Source organism: Cynoglossus semilaevis, chromosome Z, assembly GCF_000523025.1.
Source record: "Cynoglossus semilaevis isolate Cse_v1.0 chromosome Z, Cse_v1.0, whole genome shotgun sequence".
NCBI lineage: Eukaryota > Metazoa > Chordata > Actinopteri > Pleuronectiformes > Cynoglossidae > Cynoglossus > Cynoglossus semilaevis.
The window spans coordinates 9,631,083-9,648,565 of NC_024328.1; the positions used below are offsets into that span (position 1 = coordinate 9,631,083).

A 17,483-nucleotide genomic window follows, 5' to 3' on the forward strand; every position below is an offset into this window, starting at 1 on the left:
CCCTTTGCCTCAAAATGTTTAAAAAAAAAAAAAACAATAAAAAAACACACCCTGATTGGATCAGATTTGACATAATCTCCTTCAATAACCAATCAGAGACATTTTGACAAAAAACATTTCCAGAAATGCAACTGGAGAATAAGCTCCAATCAAATTTAGTTTCATGACAAAATCCCCCCAAATATTACTCCAAGAATACACTGCAGTATTTTAGTGTGCATTCATCCTTTACAGTACTACTTATTACTACTTTAGTTACTGAGCACATCACTGGTCACTCAACAATTCACACTGTTGGTGAATCAGCAATTCACCTGACAAACCTGTGGACGTGTCTTGTGGACCAGGCTTTGTTTTGTAGCTGTGGTGTTGAACATAGGGGCCATGGACCAGAATTGTTCCATCAGAATGTTTTGGTTTTTTTTTTGTCCAGCAGGGAGGATTTTTGAAAGTGTAAAAGTAAAATAGAAGACATTCACTGATTTTTTTAAAAATTCTTTTTTATGTAAATAAAACAAAGAAACAAACAGACAAAGTAGAAGAAACTTTTAACTTGAGTTTTCTTGGGATGTGTCTGGTCAGTAAGTAGTTTTGATATTACCATATATACACGTTTTAAATATTTAAATTTCCAGACAATGCATATATGAGAAAATATTTTGTAGATAGGTAGAAATTTCTAAATCAAATTGTTGTATATTTGACTAAAAGGGAATTAAAGAAAAACCTGTGTCGTTGTCGTTGCAGGAACTTCCTTTATTCTATATATTAACATTCAAATAACTAAACAGTTCATAAAAATAAATTGCCTATAAATTATAAAAAGACAACATTCTATTTGAATAAATTTTAATAACTTGTTTAAACAAAATGTTTGTTTGGAATCAAGAAGAAGAAAAAAAGTAATGGTCAATGGTTGATATGCAGACATTGGCTCTGACCCCCGGCCCCTCCCCGGCCCCTCCCTCACTGATGTAACTGCATTCCATCAACAGAATGCAAAGATTGATCCAGACTGACCTGGCTGGTCTCAGGTCAGGTACAGACAGTGACCCAGTCTGTAAAAGTCCCCGCTGACACGCTGGAAACAGCAACGCTAAGGCAGGTTTTTGACGCACTTCCTGGTGACAACCACACCACCGTGGCGCGGCGGAGATGATCTGTGTTCAGGGAGTCGGACCTGAGAACGTGGCGTTGGTGATGGGAAGGTCAGTAATGGAGACGGAGTGGAACTGCAGTGGCGGGACACTGGCGGTTGGATGAGGTCGGGATAAACAGCCGTCAGGGAGGGGTCGTCTCACACACACATACACACACACATCGACCGACCGACAGACAGTTGGAAGGCATTAGGCTGCTGGACAGGGACTTGTCAGATGCAGCTGTTGCTGTGGTTGATTGATAGAGTTTGTATTCCACCCTGATGGGAGACGGGAGTCACTCGCCAGTGCTGAGAGGGATTTTGTCAAATTCAAGGAGGAAAAACAAAAGCCAGTGGAAATGAGGAGAAACAAAAATAAGCATTTGCTCAAAAAAAAAAAAAAAAAAAAAGAAAAAAAGAAGAAGAAGAAGAGAATCTAAACTGATCACATTTCTCTCGATACAATCTACCGGATCATTGCTGCGTCTTAATTAAACATAGTCTTTGATTAAAAAGAACGAAATACTTCTGTGTGACGTGTACGAAAGAACCTGAAGGTAGCTCTACGACGTTAGCATACGGAGCTAGAAAATACCTCTAAGTTGTACATTTACATATATATATATAAAAAAAAGCATCCGGAGCATCTGTTTCGTCTACGCGTCTTCACAAAGTCGCACGATAAGAAGTACTTTAGTGCTGTGTGGCGGCACAGAAGTGAAGTACATTTTCCATTAAATATGAAACTACACTCATCAGATTAGATACTCAGATATAGTGTGACACATTGATATGTAACTACCGTACATAACGCGAGGCTTTGGAACGACGTGCTCCGATCACATGACGATATTCGTTGATCACGCCTGACCCTCACACGTTACTTCTTATCGAAGGAAACCGTGAATCGCGCCGTGGTCGACATCCTGGAAAGTAATTAGTGGAGACGTTAAACATATCTACAGACCACTCCACTGTGTGTGTGTGTGTGTGTGTGTGTGTCTAATGATGTCTACAGGGTTCCAGTTCCTGACAATGGCACAGACAGTAGTAAACAGTGATACGATTCAGTCTCTGACGGACTTTGATGATATATATATATATATATTTTTGCACCTCTCTTTTGTGAGGTCATCTCATGGCATGACCTTTATCAACCGTGCACGCGCCGCACACCATTTCAATTCCAATACAATAAGACCACAGTGACCGGAGCTGAAAATACAATACACATCTTCATTACAGGGGCTGACATCTGCTGCATTCTCCTAAGTGTGTGTGTGTGTGTGTGTGTGTGTTAGTGTTTGTGCAGTGAGTGTGTGACAGGGTCTGTTCTCTTCTGCTTCCTCGTCAGCCGCTTATGTCTCCGCATTAGCAGCGATGGCCTCATATCCTGTCAGCCTCGAGGTCTTTGTCCTCCAACAGGCTGATGAACTGAGTAAAGATCTCCTTCGCCGCCTCCATGTGGTCGGTGCTGCTCCCCTCCAGGATCCAGCGCTTCCCCCGAGCCAGTGGCTCCAGCTCAAAGTACTTCTTGACCTGCCAACACAAACAGGGACGGCGGTTGGTTGAAACGTTCAGTGTCACTGGGTCAGAAATGATCACCGTCAGAAATACGTAACAAAAACAGCAACGTTGATGTTGAACCTGGACTTCCTCCATGTCGTTAAAATATAAAAAAACAACTCTGTTACAAAAGATGGGAAACGTCCTAAAAATGCAATAAACTCGTAGTTGGAGAAAACATTTTATTTGATGGGCAATTTGAGGGAGAAGTCTCAACATTTTTTGGAAAATTGAATTAGGTTCTGACAACTGCAGCACAGTCTGGAAAAATCTTGAATTGTTATCGTCAAGTGTTGATATATAAATGTGTATATTTACGTATGTTTTAGGTACATATCAAACATATGGTGTACATATTCACACATATATAAAAATATATATTTTTGAGCTAATAGCAACAATGATATCCAGGTAAATATATACCCTTGCACACATAGACAAACAAACACACACATATATTTATATATATATATTATTGGTCTGACAATTTTTTTTTTAGCTGTGGATTAATCACGATTAATCACAGTCCAAAAATAAAATAAAAAGTCAGAAAAGAGACATTACTAAAAAATAATGTCTTGAGTTTACAGTAACAAAGAGGAGAAAAAGTCATTTAACGCATATTAATGTTTATTGAATCATAAAAGTTTTTTTTTTCCGACATTCAAAATGCCGAGTGGCCAAATAAAAATACTTGTAGATTAATTCACCAGTTGATCCGACAGCCGCCGCAGCAGCCGCAGCTCTGACACACAGAGTAGAAACAGTGAAGCTGAACCTACATCATCCATGAGAAAAAAAAATGACTTAAGTATCAGCAGTTGTATTTTTCAGCAGAACTGCATTTCATCAAAGTGCCCCCCCCCCACACACCCCCACTGTAATAAAAACAATCATCTCAGTAGATGTGCTAGTGTTGATGTTTTTCTAAAACAATGCTCCAGCTGAGCTGCGTTCAACGCTTCTTTTTCAGATTTGAAGTGATAATGAAGCCTGTCATCGTGGATTTCAACTCCAACCAAAGTGCAAAAAAAAAAAAAAAAAAGTCCTGCTTATAGGAGATCACAGAGCAGATCACAGTTACCAGGCTCCTCATCCTCTCAGGCCGGGGAACTTAAAAAAAGGAGAAAAAAAAAAAAAAGAATCCATGTGTACGATGTGTATATTTCCTGTCCTCACTACAAGTAGTTTTCCATGCACAATGTGACATGATCATTTAGAAATACACAAAAACCCAGACGCATGAACACACACACACACACACACACACAGATCTGCAGAAGAAATAAAACAGCTTCACATGACGACAGGCAGAGTAAGAATCATCAGGTCTGAGGTGATGGGAGGTCGTCAGGCGGGTTTGGCCCCAGTTTCTGATGATAAGGTGGAAATGTTCCTCCTCCGCCTCTGAGAGCTGTTGACATGGGGGTCGGTGAGGACGAGGGGCAGAAGCAGAACCAGCTGTTAGGTTAAAAAACAAACCTCCATAGAGAGAAACAAAGACTTGGACCTCCTCTGAAGGTCCTGCAGGTTGTTAGAGGCTCTGACATTTTCAGGCAGAGACTAATGGAAGCAATTTGGTCTGCCTGATGTGAACAGAGTTCAGCTATCTCCCTCTCTGAGTCTGAGTCAGAGTCGGAGTCAGAGTCAGGGTCTGAGTCGGAATCAGAGTCGGAGTCGGAGTCAGAGTCAGAGTCTGAGTCGGAGCCGGAGTCAGAGTAGGAATCAGAGTCGGAATCGATAGTTTTTCAAGCATGCCTCTGTTGATACAACGAATATTTTGTTGGTGACACTCCACTACCAGGTTTGTTTCTGGTCCATCCTGACTAGAGTCAGAGTCGGAATCAGAGTTGTATTTTTTTAATCATTTTAACCAGTTCATCAGTCAAAAACCACGGTTATAGAACTACAGTATTACAGTTTGGTATTTGAGTATGAGTCGGAATCAGAGTCTGAGTCTGGGTAGGAGTCGGAGTGGGAGTCTGAGTCGGAGTCAGAGTCAGAGTCGGAATCAGAGTTGGAGTCTGAGTCAGAGTCGGAGTCAGAGTCGGAGTCGGAGTCGGAATCGGAGTCGGAGTCAGAGTCGGAATCAGAGTCGGAGTCAGAGTCAGAGTCTGAGTCAGAGTCGGAGTCAGAGTCGGAGTCTGAGTCGTAATCAGAGTCGGAGTCGGAGTCTGAGTCGGAGTCAGAGTTGTAGTCGTAGTCTGATGGGGAGGTCAAAGACGAATGAGGTGAAAATGTGACACAGAAAACTTTAAACCAAATGTGTGTGGATGTCCAGTTCAGACAAGACTGACGTTGTTCGAGTGTCACAAATCATCAAAATAAGGAAGTAAAAAATATTTCTGTTATTTTTTTTATTTTTTAACACCATCTTAAAGCCTTCTCGTTGAGATAGCCGAAAGACGAACTTTTTTTTTTGCTACAAATCATTTTAATCTGCTTTTAAATTTGTTTAAAGTCAAACATTTAAAACACAATTTTGCAAAAAAAATAATAAAAAAAATAAGGCTTTCATCACCATCTGTTCAGTGTTGAAGGAGCAGGGCTGCATAGTTTTACTAGGCTGAACAAATTCTCCAAATGATTCTCATGTTGCTCAGTCTTCTCCAGAGCAACACGAGCGACTCGGGGAGACAGATAGATGTGAGCTCCATGTAAAGACACCGACGAATCCACGCGGCTGCCCGTCACACAGGCAAATGACTCTTCAACTTTGAGTGAAATTGCTTTTGTCTAGACCGTGCAGCGCTGTCTAGCTGTGCCATGGTGTGTGGCATGAAGAGGATGGGGAGGATGGGTGAGGGAGGAGGTGTAGGAGGAGGAGGCGGGGGGGTTATTCTTTGTGTCTGCTCATATCCAGCCAGCCATGCCAGTGAGTGGGAGAGCGAGCGCCGTCGTCTCTGCCCCTCGGAACGGAGTCTCTGTCCGAGTATAATGCGAGTTTAATGACAGATTAAGTCACCTCGGGCCGCGTTTGGCTCGGAGGCCGGCCTCGAAAGCCGAGCGGACCCAAACAGTGTTAACAAATCTGTCTGGGTAACTCGAGACCGTCCTAGTCCGGGCTCTAGCCCCAGACCTGGACTGCAGACGATGCGGCTGGCTGCCTGTCTGGCTCACTCGTCTGCCAGTAGCCCAGGCCCTCTTCTGGAAGACTCTGTCCTCTGCACTGGCAGACAATCAAAGGGCCAGCAGTGACCTCTGTGAGAGCGCAGACAAGGCTCGAGCTTCTCTCCCCGCCCCTCACCGGACAACAGACGGCACCCAGAGGCATCTGACGGTGTGACGGACAACTGATCTCACCCACGACACACGCTCACTTATAAAGTTTTCAGCACCGCTCTGCAGCCAAGCGTTCACGAAAACACCCACGACGGTGACATTGAAGAATCCAAAGTACAGGAAACCACGTAATCTGTTGGTCCGGTCGTTTCTGTCAGTCCACATTGTGGCCCAAACCAGTTTCTCCCAGATTAACTCCTCTAAGCACACTTATTCTAGCTTAAGGAATTTGCGTGAGGCAGTTGGCAGATGGCTGCTGGGATGACCGGTGGGTCAGCCCGTCTGGCTTCTCCTGGGTCATACAGTGCGAGGGGACTGTGCCTTATGCATGGGAGAAAGCAACTTATACAAAAATTGCTAACAGGTCTGATGCAGACGGTAGAGCTGTTAAAACGTTGACGGTTGTATTGACTTGTTCTGTCTCTGTGAGGACTTTCCTGAGGCTTTTCAAAGCGACTTACAGAGGAGGTTTAAGGTTATCAAGCATGTGGTTCTTCTGGGAATCGAACCCAGGACTCTCTGCTCTCGCTTCTGAGGCAGGTGTGCTAACTCAGTGTTTCCCAAAATTCAGAAAAGTCACAAACCTTCACGACCCAAGAATTTATTCGTGAACTCCTGGGAAACATGATGCAAGATGACCAACCCCCCCCGCAAAAAAAATTTCTTGCGACCCATCTGAGAGTCGCGACCCAGTCTTTGGTGCTTATCGCTACACTATAGAACCACATCCAACCACATAATAACCATAATCTTCAGGCTTTTGGACCGTTGCAGGAAACCAGAGTGGACCTGGATAACAATGCCATACTCCACACAGTAAGATCAGTAATCAAACCGGCAACCTGCTGACCTTATTACTGTGGGGCAAGAGAACGGACAACACTTTCTTACATTCCCTTTTTATTAGCATTTAGAAGTAGTATATCTGAGTACTTCAAGTACTTTAAAACCTGAACTCTCTCTCACCTGCTCACCTACATGCTAACGTTTGTAGTGAAGTGCAGCTGGAAAGTTTTGATGCTTTAACGTTGTCATTATATATCTTTAATTATGATATAGGATTTCGGTTCATCTGTGTAGCAGTGAAAACTGATCTGAGTGGAAAAAAAAAGTTATTTCGAATAAAGTTGCGATACCAGGACAGGGAGTCCAAGTACTGCAGTACTGTGCAGTTCTACAGCAAACTCTAGTGATACAAAACAAACGCCCCCTTTATAACCGTTTTTGTGAGGAATATTAAATTTAAAAGTGTCAGCAATTCAAATACCTACATGTTTTTTGAACAAAGACAAGAGGTCAAAACGTTTTTAAGAAAAATTATTTGCAGTTCTATCTTTTTTTTAAGGCACTTACAGAAATATGAAAATTCTACTTAATGAGCTGTGAAATTATATCTTAATGTCAAAAAGCTTAAAAGTGATTGAAAGAGGATGAGGTAATGAAGCAGCTGACTAAAAAAAAAACTGAGCATGAAGAGAAACAAGTAACATTTCTTCACGATTTAGAAAAAAAAAAAAAAAAAGCAACCAAAAGAGTTGCTTCATTACAGAGTTCCAGGTGAAAGAGTGCACGTCGGTTGTTGCTCCTGTTGACGGTCACGAAAAGACCGTACACGATGTTGACACCTGGGATCACATGTTAAAAGCGGATGATTCTAAAGACAGGAAGTGGAGTAAAAACAAGGTTCATAGCTTGGCGTGCATCTTCTCCCAGCATGCAACAGGTTCCCATTCTCCCACTGAGATACCACACAAACGCCATGAAACAACCTCATGCTCACATTCACACCTATAGGCAGTCCAAGAAGAACAGACTGCCAGTCTGTCAAGGAGCCCAGTGATTAGATATGAGATATACACACTTTGGATTAATTTGTGTTCAACCTTAAGATTCAACATGTTGATGGCTGTCACACCGGGCAGATGCGAAGGGGAGGAGGGGTAGAGGCGGGAGGAAAAAAAAAAAAGGAAAGAATTTCAAAGCTCCAAGGATGAAAAACCATCTATGCAACAATCATCTAAAGTGGAAACAGATAGCTTATCAAAGCACCGCATGCACTCTCAGTGATACGTCTGCTGACACTGCTGACGCAAATAACAGATTGCAACATGGCTACTGCAAGCAGCCTGGCTATCGGCCAAAGCCAGACAACAATAAAAAAATTCTCATTTGAACTTGAAACCCTATTCTACGGGTCAGGTGAAGCAGCCGGTGTAATTAAAAGGTAGGTTGTGTTACTTAGCTTTGACTTCAGGCTGCACCGACTGATGCCGCAGCTACAGCTTTGTTAGGATGTTAAACGCTCACAGACAACACTTAATTAAATTGCTAAAAAAAATAAAATAAATGAATAACAGCGTTCATGTTGAATAATGTCTGAATTGTTTAATTTGCAGTTTAAATAAACTATCATTTACTGTTGAAGCTGAAGGAAGAAGTCCATGTGAAAAGTTTGTGTTGGGTAGGCATGACGTGTACAGGATTGTTGAGATAAAAAAGACTTGCCACGCTTCAACAAACCTGGACTATGCACACATTTTGGGGAAATCTTAAGTTAGCTTCAGCATTCTTTGCAGAAGTTAACAGCAAAGCCAGATGGAACAGACGTAGGTTTGCTGGATAAACTCCTGCTGCTGATCTGTATCGTCAAAGAAAGTTAAATGACCTGTGCTGTCAACTCTCAGCTTCTCATCTAAGGCGAGCTTTTTGTCAAATCTGGCTCTCACTCTTGCCCCGGGATCCAAACGCCTGAGAAAAATATCGATAGGCATATTTGATGATATCAAATAATAGTAATAATTTCTTCCTGTTTAAGTAATAAGATCACAAAGAAAAGAGCAGGAAATGTTCACTAGAGAAGACGTTGCCTTTGAGCCATGTTAAAAAAAAAAAGCCCAAACATAAACAAATGCTGATAAAAAAAAATGTTTGTACAGATAAGTCGTCTTTTAAACATTTCTTGTCTACAGGCAACTAGCTTAGCTTCTCTGTGGACCAAGGATAAGTAATTAACTCATTGAAGAAATAATGATTTCAACCTTGAGGGTTTCACTGGGATTGAAAGCACATGTGGTTCCAGTCACCAATAGTGAGGCCGGGGGAAATGGTCATTCACATCTTTGGATATGCTGCATTTTAGAAAAGAGCTTTAACATAATTCAACTTTTTTCAAAACATAGGTTAATACTAAAATATCATGAGCTTTTTGAAGGTGAAGACGTGGCCAGTGTAGCTGGACCAGAGCCAAGATTTTTGTTGATGTAGAAGATTTGAAGATTACTTGACTGTTGCCTCTAAATCACTTGACTGTGGTGTAGACCAGTGTTTCCTAAACCTTTTTTTTTTTGGGGACCCATATTTTAAAAGTTACAGACTTCACGTCCCAAAGTCAACAGACATTATTGGTAAACTCCTGGGAAACATGATGTGAGACGACCCAAACAAAAAAAAAACTCTTTTAGAGAATTATAGAGAATTTACAACACTGTTAATAATAATAATAATATAAATAAAAAATAAATAAATAATTAATAATAATAAAAATAATAATAATAATAATAATAACAATAATAATAATAATTGCCATTCCAGCCCCATAAATGAAAATGTTGAAGTTGTAAAGATTGTGAAAAGAATTGGTAAACAAAAACAAAATCTGGTATTCCAACCACTGAGGCTAACTAGTTTTATCCGTCAGGTTCAATCAAAGAGGCCTTTTCGTGGTGAAATGTGAAATTTGGTGGTGAAATGTCTTTGAGAATCACAACTACAACAACAGAATAGTTATATACTTTTAAAGCTCTAAGGATGAAATGACCACAGCAAATGTTTCCCTTGACGCAAACCAACCTGGGATTTGGTGACATCAAACCCAGAGCCTGCTGGTAGTGGGCAAGCGTTATTGTACGTAAATAAGCGCTTTGTCCTGGCTGACCAGGTCAAGCATAGTCCACAACTATTCCCTTACATTACTTCCAAAAGACACTACTAGACTGTGCCAACAACTTTACACCCTTTGGGGTCCAAAGGCAGCGTGTGTAAGAAGTGTAGGCGTGACCTTACATTATAAAGATGTGTTAGTCTGACTATGAGAACTCAATTCAATGTTTAAAAAAAAAAAAAAAAAAAAAAAAAGTTTCTTCAACTTTCCTCAGAGGTCATGTAAACAGACCAACTGTCATGTGTGAAACCCCGACCACATGGTTTTGCTACATACCTGAAAAGGGACGCATTAAAGGGATCTCTGAACTAGAGAAAGTGGCATACTCAAATATCCAAGACAATCCATTACACTTTCCTGACACGTTGGCCCCTATGAAGGTATCAGTCACTTCAAAAGTGACCTGCGCCGGCAACTGTGTCGGAATGGCTTGGTAATGGGAGATCTACTTACCATATAATAGATATGACTCTGTTTGCTTTTCCAGCTTAGTTAAGGAGCTTTAAAGGCATTAGAACCTGGAGGTCCCCAAGAGAGGAACATTTGGGAAGCCCGTGAAAAAACAAACACTGCACCACAAACAGTGAGCGAGAGACAGAGGTGTCAAATGAAACAGCACACTGGTCAGTAAATAAAGGGCCCTCAACCTATTTGAAGACAATAACAGTTGTAATGCCACAGGTTTGTATCTTTATTTAAATAAAAAGTCTGTTTAATCACAATAGGTTCAAGGTTTAATTTGATTTAATCTGCTGAATGATCTTTGAGACGTTAGGGGAAAAAAAAAAAACAGATTTTCTTTCAGGATCAGATGAATCCAATATGCATTTTTCCTTTTTCAATCTTCCAAAACACCAGCCAGTCAAAAATATTTTTCTGATTTCTTTTTTCTTTTTTACATGACATGCCCTGTAATGTAATCGTTTAATGGATTTTACTGAATAAAATATTTGTGATCAGCCATAGGTTAAACTAACATCAGGTTCCTGCCTTTGTTGTCAAGTCGTAAACAACGCAAAAAACAACTTTGATAGCAGTAATTGAAATAATTCACTAAAGGGAGTGAAATAGTTTGGTTTGAAATAGTTCCATTGATTATGGTGCGCGTCATATCCAACACCATGACTAGGGTCCAGCTGCAGACTTTTGTGGCTTCAGGTCATATCTTTCCTTCTCAATCCCAATTCTTTGTTCCCCTTTATGGCTGGAAATCTGCTAAATGCTGAAAACAGATTTGATAAAGTATTACATGAGGTTTCCACACTTCTTTCTTGTTAGAAAGGTTTTTTCCATAATATTAAGCATCTTGAACTCAGTATAGTGCACATTCCTAATGCTACCACATGTTTGTGTCTGTATCACTTATTGTATTACTTTGAAGGATATTTCCAATATTTGCAACAACCCGAGACTGGAAAGTGCTAACCTAGAATATCTTTATTGTCTTAAAAAAACAAATTTGATTCAATGTCATTTTGATTTTTTTTTTTTTGGAGTAACAACCAATCATAAATACCCAGTATGTTTCAAGACCTCAATATATAAAAGTCAGTAGCTGTAGCTAATACATCTGTGGCCCATATAGAACACTACAGCAATTGTGGAATTAAATATTATTTAGAAAAAAAATGCTGGATCTTAAAACCATAGTACTAAAAGCCCTAAAGTCAAGCATCCAGAGTGAAGAGGCGGAAGACAGAAAAGATATGGACATCCCAGGCCTAGTCAGCACATAAAAGCACCGAGGCCACCCTGAAACTTAGCCATAGCTGTAATACCGTTGAAACAGAAGATTCAGCAGACATCAAATTAAGACTCGAGTCCCCATGTCACAGTGCAAAAAAAGTGAGCTGCTTTTAGATTTACTGTCCTGTTCCACTCAGGGGACCACGGGACTCCCCGAGGCTCAGCTCAGTGCAGGTTCAAAGTGATTCACTTGCGGAACAGTTCTCTTCAAAGCCAACTGACCACTGCCAGATCAGAGGCATCCTCGGAGGTACTGTAAATCTAAGCACAGACTGCACTGGGGACATTCTTGCCAACCCTTTCGGTGAGCTCTTTGGAACAATGCTAGTGCACTCCAGAGTCTACACAGTGATAATGTCCTTTCCATATAGAGTGCAATTCTGAAAACACATCTAAAAGATGTTCCTGATAATATTTTCATTGGGACAATGGGTAGATCTTCTCTGTAAATTCCTGCATGATAAAAGACTAGTGTCTCACATCTGATAGTTACAGCAGCAGACGCAGTCGGTGAGTCAAAACACACGTTCAAATATACTTTGAGGGAAAATCTTCAGGACTTTCCCAAAACATAAAGTTATACAACGTTCATAGAAACAGATCAAATCAGGTATGCATGTTTTTTTTTCTTTCTTCTGTGGAATGGTTTAACAAAAGAAGGTAGACCCAAAGGGGTGTAACAGTACAACTCCAAGAAGTGAGGTGTAGAAAGGTGCAGAGTTAAGTACAATTTGATTATCAGCATGAAAAAATACTGATAATACATGTCTCAGAATACGATGTATATTGGGATGTGATGGGCGTGAGTTCAAATGGGCAAACACTAGTATCTAAAATTACATTTTTATGTGATTGGAGTTACATAAAACTGCAATAATTTGTCAACAAACTTAACTCCGGAACCTAGGATTTACTCACTAAATATTCAGTAGCTCCTGTTGGTAGGGGAACTTGTAAAGAGTAGGTAAAAATAGTTGCATAATTCTCCTCTTGAAAAAGCGACTTCAGTTTGTGACATTTATCTGCCATAGATGGGATGGCTGCGAGTAAAATGTGCTTAAAGTTTACAAGCAGTTTCATGTGGTTGTGTTATACTCGTCATCTCAAAATACAGTTCACTTTGGGTCAGGTTCCTGAAAGAGATCAAGAACTGAAGGTCAGGAACCTAATGTTGTTACAGTCTAGAGGCATGACTGACATTTTCTATAGTTAGAGTGCAGGTTGGGGGCAAAGGGGAAGGAAAACATCCGTCCTCTCGTGTAGTGTGGAAAATGACTGGCAGGTTCAGTAGCCGGGACATGGCCCCTTCCCCAGGGGTTGACCTAAAGGACACTAAGAATAGTCTGTGAGGGCAGAATTTTTCAGATGAGAGAAAAGTCGCAGGTCGGGGAGCAGGGTGGAGGGAATTCGTGTTTGTCTTGCTTTATAACAGATTTACAGTAACTCAATTTATTAAAGGCCAAGAGCTCCCTGACAAGGAACATCTGGTCGGTGGAACTTGAACGGGTGAGCTGGCGTCCTGCCCATGCTAACTGCCGCAGGGGCCGATATGCCACCACCTTCCCTTGAGCCCGCCCTCCATGTTGTGAAAAGGGCTGGGTTGCAGAAGCAGCCCACACAGAGGGCCCTCTAAGCCCAGGAGGTCTGTCACCAGCCCTCCCTCCTCCTCTCAGACCCCCCTAGTGGGGACCCTCCACCCCTTTCACTCTGAGGCCCTTTTTCACGCTCCAGTCCTGACAGTTGACCAGGCTGAAAGCTGCAACAGGCCCCCGCTTCAGCACACAGCACGCGGCATTACAATCAAAGTGCTCCCCCTCTGCAAAAGATTTAAACCATGCGTCAAGTCGAGATGGGGTCTGCACGCATGCACACACATGCGTATGCGCACACGCAGACTCATTCACCCGCTATTACTTAAAAACACACATACCATGGGACAATCATATTTGAAATTCAAGGTTCCTGGATTTTATTGTCTTTTTTTTTTTGCCTTGCATGCCTTCATCTATCCGTAATCACGACCTCGTCCTCACGTGTCTGCGCAAGTATACGTTTGTGTTTGTCCGGTTAATTAATCACACAGATGTTTCTTACAGTATAGATAACAGACCAAGACACCAAATACTAATAAGAAAACAAAGAGACTAATGAGAACACAAAGAGAAATATGGGAACACAGTTTGTTTGGACAGAACATAAAACTCACATTACACGCACCTTCTCCAGCTGTTTCTAGTCTGGCTCTAATTCACACTAAATCACTCCATGAATGTGAATTTTATTAAATCCACACATAAGTCATCTCTTTACGTACTTTCTGCTCGGTATACGCCGGGTTATCATGCCTAGTGCCCGCAGCACCAAAAATGACATTTCATGTACTTCAGTAATGTAATTATTTTTATGCACTATTAATTGCCTCCATGACAAAGCTGCTCCTGACGAGCTTTAATCATTACCAGGGAATCGGAGGTTACACAGCCAATGCACAGCCCAAGCACCAGCTGCCTCACCCACAACACTGAGATGTTTCATACCACAACTGTCAAGAATGAAAGCTGCCCCATGTGCGCATTCTGTTTCGGCTAATGGCATAAACTTAATAACAAGCATCAAGGTATTTCGGAAGAAAGAACAAAGCAGACTGAAACAGAAGTCTCTCCTAATCACTTCCATGGAGCCCAGATCAAGCTTCTTTTCTTTAAACACTGCCATACTGTCTTTAAAAAGTAAAAAAAAAAAAAAAAGAAAAAAAAAAAGAAATCATCCTAGTCACTTTTTGGGTGTTTTGAAAAGGGTAAGTTTCAATGGATGATAACTTCTATGGAAGACCCCGCCGCCCCCCCTCACCCCCCCTTCGGGATTCCCAGTGTTTGATCCCTGTGAGTCAGGAGTGGACCCTGGGGGTCAAATCATATGCTGAATAGGCTTTTCGGAAGTCTTGTCCTGGCTAGTGGCGGCCGGTCGTCCGACCCCGCTTGACCAGCAGACAAAGGAAGGGCACCGACTACAATTGTGATGGGGGGATTCTTTTCTCCACCAATGGAAAGTTCAGTCCTGAATAGGGTCTGTCTGGCTGAATTGAGTCCCACTCTGATTTTTGAAAGTGAGGACCGAGCAGGGTCAGGGTTCAGCATTATCTGACGCAAGCTGTGGGAAAAGAGGAGTGTGGTGCTCGCACAACCTGCCGACTGCCCTCTCACCCACGATGCCCCTTAACCTCCCACAGGGACAGACCACCGGCCCAAGGATGACAGGATGAGAAAGGCTGTATGGGTGGGAAAGGGGTGGGGGGGTGTAGGGGGGATAACAGACATAAAGGTGGGTGGGAGGCCTGGAATAGCAGGACAAAGATGGGAGAGGGATAAACCATCAAAGAACCCAGAAGTTTCTAAGTAACTTCACATATTGCAATACAGTGATGTAGTGTACAGTCTCTGGAGGGTAATCAATATGCAAAGCTTAAGAGTTTTTTTTTTTTTTTTTTTTCTACCAACATCTCCAAAGGTAGGACGGTTGAAGCCCTGTGTACACATCTGGGAGATTTCTCCTGGCACTGACGGTCTCCAGTTTGTAAAATCACTCACACACCACACATGCAGAGGTTAATAGCTGCCTGAAAATGTTTGCTACAGTGCAACCAAAAGTGGTTTGACATTTGAAGAGTCCTTTTGCAGTGAAAACATCTGGACTTAACTACATTTATAGTACTTTTCTGTCTGTCGGTCCAACTTAAGGCAGTGCACACTCTACAAGATTCACTGACGGGACTTCAGGAGCATTTGTGGGTACAGTATGGTATCTTGCTCAGGGACGCTCAGTGTGTTCCAGGAAGTTTACTATCACTGGACCATTGTTTCTCAAAGACTGGGTCGGGGCGCTGAGGTGGATCGCAAGAGTTTGGGTTTTTTTTTTTTTGGTTTGTCTTGTGTCATGTTTCCTACGAGTTTACGAATAATCTATTGACTTGGGTCGCAAAGGTTTGTGACTTTTGAAATATCCAGTCCGCAGAAAAAAAAAGTTTGGGAAACACAGCACTAGACCAAACCACTGTGTCTCCTGAACTACAATATTTTCTTCATTAAAACAGTTGCATCATGTTTGTGTTCAAAACTTTTGTGATAAAAAACACAACCAAAATATCAAAAGTTGTTTTAAATTATGTTGTATTTTTTTTTATTATTTAACCCTTTCATGCATGACGGTCACTACGGTGGACAGCTATTAAAATGTCATTTTCTATGATAAGAATAGGTTTTGATGGCAGTGTTGCATATAAGCCTCTACAGTGGACGCCTGAGAATCCACTGTAGAGGCTTATATGCAACACTGCCGTCAAAACCTATTCTTATAGAAAATGACATTTTAATAGCTGTCCACTGTAGTGACCGTCATGCATGAAAGGGTTAATACTCATGAAGTTATAATCCCTAGATAAAGATTTAATAAAACCAACAACAACAAAAATATAAATTTGGATGTATCAAGGTGTTTGTTTTGAACATTATACAATTTAACCAGAAATGATCAGTTGTGTCCCATAAAATGATGAATCTATTCTTTGTGCCGAAACAAGTCACTTTGACTTTTCGCATTCTTCCATAAAAGTAAAATGAAACAACAACACTTTGTTGATTTTTGTTTCATTATCCGACTCCATATTGGGAATGTCAGTGTTTCCCAGATTTTTACAGGATAGCTGAGCGGTTGATCACATGAGCTTCAATAACAACTGACTTCACACTGAGAGGAAATGTAATAATTCTCCAGAATGTAATAACTCATCCAAGAATGAAATAAAGAGCCGAGACTCCAAATGTCTTAAGTCCACAACAGAGGCTGAGTTTTGAATTATAAATACGAGCCAAATAAAGCTGAGGGCTGTAAATTTCTTGTCATCTAAAAAACACATGGCGTGGTCACTGCCTGACTACAAACACCTCTTAAAACCAACACGTGCGGTTTTACACGGAATCTCACTTTTGGAGGTGCCATACAGTACACCTCATCAACCCAGAGCAGAAGTGTAGAAAGAAACACTTTCACCATCTGATGATGGAAACGCTGCAGTCTGTCCATTCAGAAACACTGGGTGTAAAACTGCCATGGAAGAAAATATAGAATTTCATCTTCACTATAAACAGCAAAGCAAATAACACAGCAGCAGCAACAGTGTGGTGTTTCTTTCCAGCGCTAATAAAACCTGAGAGCTGTGTAATGCCACAAAGTGTATTCCGTTTCTGTCTGTTGATCTAACTGCGTTCACTTCTGGATTAAAATAAACATATACGTTCATATGTGAAGAGTGGCTACTGGCTTTACCAAACAGGAAGGTAAAACTGACCCGTAAAAAGTGGAGATCAAAAGAGAAAGAGCCAGAGTGGAAATTCTTTATGATTCTGGATGCGTTCAGGAGGTCAACACTTCGTAAAGCAGCAGACTGACCCCAGACATGTGCATACAGTTATAAAAAAAAGTCATGTTTTTTTTTTCCTAGTTCAATAATAATAATAATAATAATACACAAATATGGAAATAATCCATATTTTGATATTCAGATTACTGGCAAATGAATATTTACCAAATGTTTCACAAATACTCACATCCTGTCTACTAGTCCAGGCCCCTACTTGAGTTGAGCGTGTCTGCCATTAAATAACATGACGTTACGGTCATTTTGTCTGAATGACATGGTCATGCAATCATTTGCCGCTCGGCTAGAAATGAGGGACAGAGCTCAGCAAGGTCACCTGCTCCTCATCCCTTTTTTTCCACTGTAGCCAGCAACTCACATGCTGGGGGCGGAGG

The 17,483-nt window shown here is 41.3% G+C and overlaps 1 protein-coding gene across 3 annotated transcripts in view; it reads right to left on the reverse strand.

Annotated features, from left to right (window-relative positions):
- Positions 1-2,248: 2,248 nt before the first annotated feature.
- The window catches only part of arl15a (ADP-ribosylation factor-like 15a), an 85,928-nt gene continuing 70,693 nt past the window's right edge, over positions 2,249-17,483 (reverse strand). Inside the window, exon 5 of one of the 3 annotated variants that reach the window (XM_017043187.2) lies at positions 2,249-2,680. In XM_017043187.2, the coding sequence (XP_016898676.2) occupies positions 2,528-2,680 (153 nt within the window). In that variant the 3' untranslated portion in view covers positions 2,249-2,527. Of the gene's footprint in view, positions 2,681-3,752; positions 4,122-9,604; positions 11,152-17,483 lie in introns of those variants that run through there. The other 2 variants (XM_025052957.1, XM_025052959.1) reach the window with 2 other exon arrangements.